Source organism: Durio zibethinus, chromosome 7, assembly GCF_047325235.1.
Source record: "Durio zibethinus cultivar Kanyao isolate XHJ-2024 chromosome 7, ASM4732523v1, whole genome shotgun sequence".
NCBI classification, from domain to species: Eukaryota; Viridiplantae; Streptophyta; class Magnoliopsida; order Malvales; family Malvaceae; genus Durio; species Durio zibethinus.
In genome coordinates this window covers 20,588,778-20,599,566 of record NC_143168.1, presented here as the reverse complement: position 1 = coordinate 20,599,566, position 10,789 = coordinate 20,588,778, and the positions used below count along the sequence as shown (strand labels likewise).

Below are 10,789 nucleotides of genomic sequence, written 5' to 3'. Positions count from 1 at the left end.
AGGTAGTTGTTATGTGATAGCTAACAATAGTAAATCACGTGACTCTGAGCAACGCGGCAGTCTTGAAATGTGAAGATGTGTAATTATCATGTAGACATACAATTATTAAAAATATGACAATTGTGTCCTCTTTTCTCTATAGGTTGTTGTTATGTCACAATCGACAATAGTACATCCCGTGACTCTCAGCAACGCGGTAGTCATAGTCAAAAAATGTGAAGATGTGACAATAGTACATCCCGTGACTCTCAGCAACGCGGTAGTCAAAAAATGTGAAGATGTGTAATTATCATATATAAAAATTTTATATATAAAAAATTAAATTATATCGGAAATAATAAAAAGATAAACACATACAAAAAGATCAAAAACTAAAATTATGTCGAAAAAATTACTCAAGCTCGGAAAGGCAAGATCGAATCCCATTTTGGAATGCCAAGAACCCTCTTTCCCTCTTTCTCTTCCCTTCGTTTATTATCTTTTTATTTCTTTTTCTCTTTAACAAAAACAAAAAAAAAAAAAAATTAAAATCCTAAACTACCACAAATCTAACGATATGCTACCTTCTCTTTTTTTTCTTCCTTTCTCTTTTTGCCTTTTTCTCCATAGTGTTAGGTAAAAAACATTTATTCAATCAAATAATTAATTAAATACATAAGAGATAAAAATTTAATATGATTCTATCTAATTGACGATAAAAAATATGATACATTAGTTATAAAGAATTATAAATATGTAAATCATTTTAACTGCTTATAACTAATACTCATAGGTCCTTTCAATTTTCTCTAGTCTTATGAAATATTTTTAACCCAAATAAATATATATCCCTTTACACCCATGCACCATACCTATATAGACCCTATTAGTCTCCTATTGTATATTCACAAACATTCAAACATACACACGCATAAGATGTAAATCTCCAGTGGTCTTATAGGGTGTCTACCCATAAAATCATACAACTCTCTTACATCTTTATAACCATACAAATTTGCCTATTAAGAATCATTTTTCTCTTAGAATTCTTCTTTTGCAAATCAAACATGCCTTTTACTAATCATTTTTCTTTTAAAATTTTTTTTTTGCAAGTTTTCTTGACCATCAAGTAATATCTAGCCAACCTCAAACAAATCTATTATGGGATTTGAATCACTATTCTCAACACATAGGCCATCAAAATCTTAGAAGGCTGAACTCTTTCTTTTCTCTCACTTCTTTCCTCTTTGATTTCTTAGGATTTTTTTTTTCAATATGATTGCCAAGCAAAGTAGTTTTGGCCCTTACCCAAGTAAAAGAAAAAAAAATAAAAATTATGTGTTTTTTTTACTTAATTAACCCCAAAATCATGTAGCAAAAATCAATTTAAATCTTAATAAATATATCCATTACCAAAATTATCTCTCAAATCAATCTTAATGTCCTATCTTATCTATATAAAAATTGAGTTTTAAAATGCATCCGAACAGTTTTAATATATTGTTATTGATAGATTATCAAATACATCAATCCTTAATCAATTGGTATGCGAATGCCGTTGAAAAAATCTAAGATAATTTTTTGGAGAGGCAACTATCAGAAGTGTTAAGAAAATGGGGTTTAACCCCATGTAATTTATTTTAGACCAATTAAAGGCCATGGGCCTTTATCTTTCTTTTTACACAGATCTCTAGCTACTTAATAAAAAGAGGTGGGGTTGCTTTAAAGTGGTGTTGCAAACCAAGAAGAGAAAGAAGAAAAGTAAAAAAAAAAATAAAAAGAAAAAAAAGAAGGGAGATTTGGTTGAATGAACCCGTGATCTAATTAAGCTGAAACTTTGTCAGTAAATTTATGATTTAGAGTTCTACATTTTGAATATTGAAGATCGGGTTTGAAGCTTTCTAGGAATAAATTCATGGTGTATTGTTGAGTCACCTATTTGGTGAGATTTCTCCAGTTGTTTCTCTAATTATTGATTAGCACTAGATTTAGCAAGAAAAAAACTTTGTATATCAATTATTTTATAGTGGAGATTTTTCTGGTGGTCCATAATTTTTTTTCTCTATATTAAAAGGTTTTTCACTTAAATTTTAGTGTGCTTTATTTTTTTATTTTTTTATTATTGATTGTTATCTATTACTGTGAGTTTATTATGATATATCACTTCTCCGTTATTGTGTTTATTACTTCAGGCCCAACAAGTGATATCAGAGCAAGGGTTATTTTGAGACAATGATACAAAAGTAGCCCAAGACAGAAGTAAATTCTATTGAGATCATTGAGGGTGATACAGGTTTCATGATAAAATTGATAGTATTAAATTATTCAATTTAGAAGCCTATGATAGAAGATCATTTATACTGTAAAGATTTATATGAGCTGGTATTAGGTGATTCGACTAAATCAATAGATATGAAAAATAAAAACTGAAAGAAGTTAAGTAGAAAGACATTGGCTACAATAAAAAAATAAGTTGATATCAACGTGTTTTATCATGTAACGCAGGAGGCAGATGCCCACATTGTTTGAAAAAAATTGATAGCATTATATAAGAGAAAAACAGGTATAAATAAAGTTATACTTGTTAAAAAGCTTGTAATTTTACAATACAGGGATAAACGATCGATTACAAAGCACTTGAGTGATTTTCAAGACATATTTAATCGGATGACTACTATGGAGCTTAAGATGGATGATGAAATGAAGGCATTATTTTTTTTGGATTCATTGCCAGATAGTTAAAATACTCTAGTTGTGACTGTTCTTAATTCAACTCATGATTACAAGGTAACATTAGAGATCCTAAAAGACAGTATGCTTAATAAAAAAGTAAGATGAAAAGATGTAAACCCTGAGAATCAAGCTCTAGCTACGAAGAACAAGGGTAAAAACATCGACAGAGATCAAAACTCAAAAGATCGTAACAAGTCTAAACATAGATCCAAGTCCAGAGATAAAGTAAAATATTTCTATTATGGTAAAGAAGGTCATATAAAATAACACTGTAAAATCTTGAAGCAAGAGCAAAAAGATGAGAAAAATAAGAGTTCAGATGATGGCAATATTGCAGCAGTGAATTCATATAGTGATTCAATTATTTTGATTTGTATACATGATAATTGTAATCATGTTGATGATCTCGGCATTGAGTGGATAGTTGACACAGGAGCGGTATATCATTGTGTTCCTAAGAGAGAGTTGTTTACAACTTACAAAGAAAGAGACTTTGGTTGCACCAAGATAGAAAAAAAGAGTGTGTCACAGATTGTTGAGATTGGTGATATTGTTGCACAAATTAGTATAGGTTGCATGTTGACTTTGAGAGATATCAAATACATTTTGGATATGAGAATGAACTTGCTTGCTATTAATGTTTCTAATAAGAAAAGATATAAGAGTCGATAAAAGAATGGACAGTGAAAGCTTCTCAAAAGATCTATGATAGCTGCAAGAAAAAAACTATGCTGCATAATGTATAAGACATGGATGCAATTGAATGGCAACCAAGTAAATCCGTTAAGGATGATGCTTCAGCAAACTTGTAGCACAAGAGGTTGGCACACATAAGCGAGAAAGGGTTACAGATTTTGACAAGACAGTCTCTCATTTCCTTGACCAAAGGTATGTTTCTCGATTTATGTAATCATTATTTGTTTGATAAGCATCGTAGAGTTTTTTTTCATAAGAGTTCTCAGAGAAAAGAAAATAGATTAAAATTGATTTATTCTGATGAATGTGGTCCCATTGAGGTTGAGTTTTTAGGTGGTGATAGGTATTTTGTTACTTTTATTAATGATGCTTCACGTAAGACTTGGGTGTATATATTAAAAAACAAAAGTTAGATATTTCAGTATTTTTAAAAATTTCATGCCATGGTGGAAAAGATGACAGGGTTACCCTTGAAGTGTATTTAGATGATAATGGTAGAGAATACACATCCAAAAACTTTGAAGAGTATTATTCAAAGCATGAGATCAGGTATGTGATGATAAAACCTAGAACAATGCAACACAATAGTGTAGTTGAAAGGATGAATCACACCATTGTGAAAAAAATTAGATGTATATTGAGGATGACAAAATTACCAAAGCCATTCTTGGGTGAAACAGTTAACAGAGCTTGTTATTTACTTAATAGATCACTATCAGTTCTTTTAGGCTTTGACATTCCAGAAAGAGTATGGATAGGAAACGATGCTTTATACTATCATTTGAAAATTTTGGGTCTAAAGCATTCATATATGTGCCTAAAGAATAGAGGTCAAAGCTTGATAGTTAAGTCACACAATATGTGTTTGTAGAATATGGTGATGAGAAATTTGACTACAGGGTATGTGATCCAATGAAGAGAAAGATAGTCAGAAGCAGAGATGTGGTCTTTCATGAAAAAAAATTATAACAGACCTTAAGAAAAATGATAAGACTACACAGGTTACTATTGAATTTGATGTTTTAACACCGACAAGAGTTTCATAGAAAATAGCCACATATGATAGAAATGAGCAAGAAATAGAACTTGAGGATATGAATGAGCCAGTCATAATTAGTGATGAACCAAATGCAATCAGTTTTGAACAGGGAAAGCAATCTTCTCTACCTAAAAATGTTAAGCAGATGGAGCTACTTTCGACATTATATGAGATAGAGTCTTAGCTTAGGAGAGCTACTATAGAGTGCAAGCTATTTATTAAGTATCCAAATTCAAATGTTATTTTAGTTACTAGTGAGAGGGAGCCAGAAAGCTTTCAAGATGTGTGGACAACTCCGGATAGAGAGCACTGATTAAAAGCAATGAAAGAAAAATTGAAATCATTGCGAAAAATGGTACTTATGATCTTATTAAACTTCGAAAAGGGAAGATGCCATTGAAGAATAAATGAGTGTTCAAGTTGAAAAAGAATGGTAACAAACTAATGAGGTACAAAGCTCATTTGGTGGTAAAAAGTTTTTCTCAAAAACCAAGCATAAATTTTGATGAGATCTTTGCTCCAGTTGTGAAGATGAGTTCCATTCGAGTGGTATTATAATTAATAGTTAGTTTGAATCTTAAGCTTAAAGAACTTGAAGTTAAAACTGCATTCTTGCATGGTGATTTATAAGAAGACATTTATATAAATTAGCATGAAGGTTTTGAAGTGAAAGCGAAAGAGCACTTAGTTTACAAATTGAAAAAAAGCTTGTATGGCTTAAAACAAACTCTGCGACAGTAGTACAAGAAATTTGATTCTTTTATGATAAGTCGCAGTTATAAAAGAATAGTAGCGGATCCTTGTGTATATGTCAAAAAAAATTTTAGTGGTAACTTCATTATTTTCTTATTATATGTTGATGATATATATATATATATATATTGGATGAAGGATCATTATTTTGAAATAAAACATCATGTCGATTTCCAATAATGGCAATGCCTAATAATGACATTCAATTGCTTTAAAACAAATTCTCGATAGAATATAAAATCATGACAAGCATTCGACTTTTTTCCTCAGAGCATTTGATTGTTTTAGACAAATTTTCACACAAAATGTAAATTTCATCAGAGAAGTCCATTATATTTTTGAGTATTCGACTGCTATTGACAAAAGTTCAAATAAAATGTATGAATAACCTAAGCATTTAACTGCGACATAATGAGTGGTCGATTGCTCCTAGAAAGTATTTGGTTACCTTGGTTACCTTAGAAAGCAATCCACTTCTCATGTATAGAATTCGCAAAAAAATCACTCGAAACTCAAAACTGGTACTATTTGTTGATAAGCATTGCTATTGCTTAGCAAATGATGGAGCAATCGATTGCTCTTATTTATTTCACTTCAAAATTAATATGATCGTGTTTAAAGTTATCAAAAATTATTCAAAACAGGCAATTCTATTATCTTTTCTCTAAAGGTTGTTGTCATGTCATAGCTGACAATAGTACATCACTTGACTCTGAGCAACGTGGTAGTCAAGAAATGTGAAGATTTGTAATTATCATATAGACCTATAATTATTGAATATCTGATAATTATGTTATCTTTTCTCTGAAGGTACTTTTCATAGCCGACAATAATGACTCTTAAGGAATGCGGTAGTCATGAAATGTGAAGATGTGTAATTATCACGTAGACGTACAATTGTGGAAAATGTGACAATTGTGTTATCTTTTCTCTAAAAGTAGTTCACGTTACTCTGAGCAACGCGGTAGTCAAGATTTGTGAAGATGTGTAATTGTCATATAGACATACAATTATTGAAAATGTGAAGTAATGTATCTGATGTCATTCATTCATATGTCATTATATATAATGTAGGTATGGGTCGCCCACTCCAATATTTATAGGTGATCAGATGCATCGCTCTTTTATCACCACCAAATTTCTCAAGCACAACCACGATTCTGCTTTCCACTTTGGCTGGTAAATCTTAAACAAAATTGCCGTTCATTCTTTTCCTAGTAAACAAATTGCAGTTCATTCTTCAAGAGGTACTATTACCTTTCTCTTCAATTAATTCGTAATAATGTATTGTATATCCCATGTTTTTGTCCAGGTAATGGCTACAGATAACGTCAGCATTCCAACAGACAACGACTTAGATGAAACTGAAATGTCGCTGCCGTCGCCGTCGGAGCCTTCGGCTCGGTCTAGGGAATTTCACAGGGAGGTAATTGAAATGCTCTGCTGTATACGAACCACAAATAACTTTCATTTCGCTCACCTAAATTAGCTTCATGTATGTAGTGACGGATATTAATAATTGATTTGGAGGGAGTAAATTAATATATATTAAATTTAAAATTTTTTTATAGAATACATTTTATTATATTATTAATATATATATGCAAGTAATATATTAACAAAATATACTTGTTTTCCAAATTATAAATTTTATCAATTATAAATCAATATATAAAAAAATATAATATATTAAATAAATAACTCTATTTAAAACACCGAGAACAAAACTTGAAACCGATTGAAGACTGCCGCCTCTTTCCTTTGGTAGATTTTCAAGAGACTCTCCGCAATTGCCTGAATTAGCCGCCTACCTTCGCTATCCCAGACGACCTTCTTCCTGTCCTCTAACAATATCCAAAAAAGTAAAACCCAAGTCGAGACCTCAAAGAAGAATTTCCCGCCCGAAAATTTCCTTTTCCTTTTTACTGTTTGTGTTTGATTGTGCTATTTTCAGATAATTGTGTATCGTGGATTGTGGTTGTCGATCGAAGGTCTTTGGGTGGATTTGGTTTTTCTGTGAAAATAAATTTTTTTTGGGTTGTCGAGTTTGCGGCTTTAACTTCTGGGTTGGGTCCTTATTTTTTATTTTGACAATTGTTTGCTGTGCTGGGGCTGTTCGTTGTTGCTTTTTTTTTTTTTTTTTTTATCATTGAGGCTGTATGTATTGATTCTGTTTGGGTGCCGATTCTATTTCTGCTTGTTGATGATTTCCTGCTCGGTTTGTGGAAGAGTTCGGTTCTGGGTCGACTTGTTTCAATTCTTTGCTTCTGGGTAGAGGCTTCTCGGTAGAATTGCTTGTTGGCTCTATGTTGCCTTTGTTAAATTGCTGTTGACTAGAAAATCAAACTTGAATGCCAAATTTCTATTTGCGTCGAATTGCTCTTGATTATTGCTTCTTGCTTGTTGCCTGATGCCTGATTTGCAGACTTAATTTTGCTTGTCTTGGTCTGCTTCTGTTGGCTATATTGCCCGAATGTGATACTCTGCTTCTGTCGAATTGCTGGTTGGCTTGAATGCTTCTTTTTTGTTGATTGTTGCTTCTGGCTTGAATTGCTTCTTCCATTGATTTCTATCTCTGGTCCTTGCTCGTGATCTTTGTTTTGCTTGATTTTCTGCCGATTGTTTGCTTTTGACAGATTTGATCTTGGTTTAACTCTAGATTTCTTTCTGACGATGTCTCTGTCATTAATTCAAAATCTTAAGAAAAATCAAGATCTTCACAAAGAATCCCACTTTTTCTGTTTTGGCTTTTCTGACTTTTTTTTTTATGACCAAATTAAAATAAAAATAAAATTAAAATCGAAATCTAAATCTGAAACAGAGTCAAAACTAAAATTTGCGCTTTTAACTCTTGGATCCAAAATTCATTTTTTGTATTAAAACTTACAATCAAATTAAAATTTAAAATATAATGAATTTCGAAAAAATCTTTAGATGAAAGGGGATGTTTATATAGGAAAAAAAAAGAAAAACGAAAAAAAAGAGTAAAAAAGAAGAGGAAGAAAAAAAGGAGTAGAAATGGGTGTAAGATTGAAAAGTACTTTGTCAAAGGTTAATTAAGTAATTATATATAAGAATATTTGTGTAATAAAAAATTAGGGTATAAACAATAATTGTTGGGATGTGAATAGAAGCTTGCTTAATTTATTTTCAAGAAAAAAGAAACTTTTTGTTTACTTAAATTTTAAAACAATTATTCTAACAATTTCAAATCTTGAAAAATGCACTTCAGAACATTGTTGCTGATTAAAATTCACTGAATGTGCCACCCTTTTAACAGAGGAAAGGAGGTGAATTGAGTACTAAAATTGTAGACGCAAAGAGTTGGAGTATTAGGAGAGTGCCTGATCGATTACGTAAAGTAAATGCAGAAGCCTATGAACCATATGTGATTTCAGTTGGTCCCAATTTCCGTTTTCGTGGTAAGGAAAACTTGGAGGCAATGAAAGTTGTTAAAAAGAATTGCTTCGGTAGGCTTATTGAGAAAACCAAGCTTGATCCCAGCGTACTTGTAGGGGCCATGAAATCAATAGCAAAACGAGTTAACAAATGCTATAAAGATGGCTCGGATGGCTTTGACTCTGATGGCCGTAACTCTGATGACTTTGCAGAAATGCTGGTCCTTGATGGAAGCTTTATTGTTCAGCTAATACTGGGGGAGTACCCAGAAGAGGCTTTTTGCCAACTGGGACGGATTCAAAATGACATTCGGTATGATTTGTTACTGTTCGAAAATCAGCTTCCTTTCTTCGTGCTCTTCGAGATATATCGCATAATAACGTCAAAGGGTGAAGATGCTCTTGACGAGTTCGCTCGTTTGGCTCTTTCTTTATTCACAAAAGATCCGGATCACGGACCAGAGATGTGGTCTGAAAAGTACTGTCCCACTGCCACGAAAGATATCAAGCATCTTCTGGGCTTAGTACATGATAGTTGCCTTCCTTCACTTCAAGGAAGAGATCTCCGCAGGGATTTTAAACAAAAAGCAGAAGCAGAAGGAAAAGAACCAAAATCCCAACGCTCATGGAAATTCATACGCAGTGCAACAGAGCTGGAAGAGGCAGGAATCATTTTCTTTGGTGAGAAGGTGCAAGATAAGAGCAATAAATTAGGGGTGGAGAGCTTGTTCGATATAAAATTCACAGATGATACAAAAGTACTGAAGATTCCAACCTTCCGCGTTGACGTTAATACGGAGCGTATCTTGCGAAATTTAATGGCCTACGAACAAGCCATCCCAAGTTCGGAACCAACTTACGTTTGTGATTATGTGACGTTCATGGATAACCTCATCAACACAGGCAAGGATGTGCAATTACTCTGTAACCGTGGAGTTATTGATAATTGGTTAGGGGATGATGAAGCAGTTGCCCAAATGTTTAACAAACTTCGCAACAACATTTACTTGTCCAATGACTTCTACTATGCAGAGATATTTGGTAAGGTCAACGAGCATTGCCAGAGAAAATGGAACAAATGGAAGGCAACATTGAAGAGAGATTATTTTAACTCGCCCTGGTCGCTCATTTCCTTTCTTGCTGCTGTTCTCTTGCTCCTATTTACCGCGATACAAACTTTATTTTCGGTTCTTTCTTATGTTCATCAGTAAGTCTTAAGTTTTCTTAAGTTTCCATGGTTGATAGGAGGCAGGGGAAGTACTAAAAGCTCATGTTAGTGAGCTATTACATATAATAAAATAAATATTTGACTGCTGCCAACAGCCTTGTACGTGTATTAATTAGATAGCTGTTTGTACGTGTATTAATTAATTGTGTAATTGCTTCGATGGATTAATGCTTATTCTCTGGTTTCCTAGCAATAGAATTTGTTTAACTTGTGTTGCCAAAAATCATATGTTTTAATTACAGCGCTTTCTGTCGCCATGATCACTCTGATATGTTCTCAAGGGATTGATGAATATGCAACTCCCTTTTATCTTTCAACCCAAATCTTATTGCTATCAATCGTTTTCATAGGTTTTTCCCTTGAAATTGTGAGCATTGACTTTAACCAAATTTTTTATTTTTTTGGACAATTCAAGTTATATTGACGAATTTTCTTCCAATTGTACACATCTCTCAATGTTGAAAGATTTTAATTAAGAGGCAAAAGATATTTGGGTCTTATCAAATAATTTTGGACTACGCACATTTGAAAGTTGTTGAAGACTTAGTCACTATATTATTTTAGTATTAATCTCATAGACTAATTATAATTATAACTTTTTTATACTTACAATTTCATTAAAAAAAAAAGCACTTAGGAAAGTTTGAAGAGCTTTTTTCCTATATGCAGGTGCTCAATCTTATTTCCCAAACTAGAGTAATTTTAAATTTAATTCTCAAAATAAATTACTTTGTACACATGTAATCCACATCATCATAGATAAATGACAAGTCATACCAACAAAATAAAAAATTTCCCAAAAATTCACAATTGAAGGGAAAAAGAAAAGAAAAATTCCTTTAATCCTGTTCCAAAAAATTAGGATTCTTTTCCTATTCCATTCTCCTTTGCCAAATGAGTTTCTTTTGACATTCTTGGGTTATCCAAAATTAAAAGCAAAAGCAGTAGCAATACTTATTCAAA

General features: G+C 32.3%; 1 protein-coding gene across 2 annotated transcripts; it reads left to right on the top strand.

Moving 5' to 3' along the window:
- Positions 1-6,292: 6,292 nt before the first annotated feature.
- On the top strand, positions 6,293-10,024 carry LOC149518101 (UPF0481 protein At3g47200-like). Of its 2 annotated transcripts, none has more exons than XM_089763779.1 (3): positions 6,293-6,379; positions 6,513-6,626; positions 8,481-10,024. In XM_089763779.1, the coding sequence occupies exons 2-3, from the start codon at positions 6,516-6,518 to the stop codon at positions 9,807-9,809; spliced, it is 1,440 nt and encodes a 479-aa protein (XP_089619905.1). In that variant the 5' UTR covers positions 6,293-6,379; positions 6,513-6,515; the 3' UTR covers positions 9,810-10,024. The 2 variants fall into 2 exon arrangements, with proteins under 2 accessions (XP_089619905.1, XP_089619906.1); XM_089763780.1 differs by having other exon boundaries at positions 6,300-6,379; positions 8,433-10,024.
- The last annotated feature ends 765 nt before the right edge of the window (positions 10,025-10,789 follow it).

What these genes read in the sequence shown, in the direction of transcription:
- LOC149518101 (XM_089763779.1), top strand. Translation starts at nt 6,516, where the DNA reads ATGGCTACAGATAACGTCAGCATTCCAACAGACAACGACTTAGATGAA. An exon ending in CTAGGGAATTTCACAGGGAG is followed by an intron (nt 6,627 to 8,480) that starts GTAATTGAAATG and finishes CCCTTTTAACAG; the next exon opens with AGGAAAGGAGGTGAATTGAG.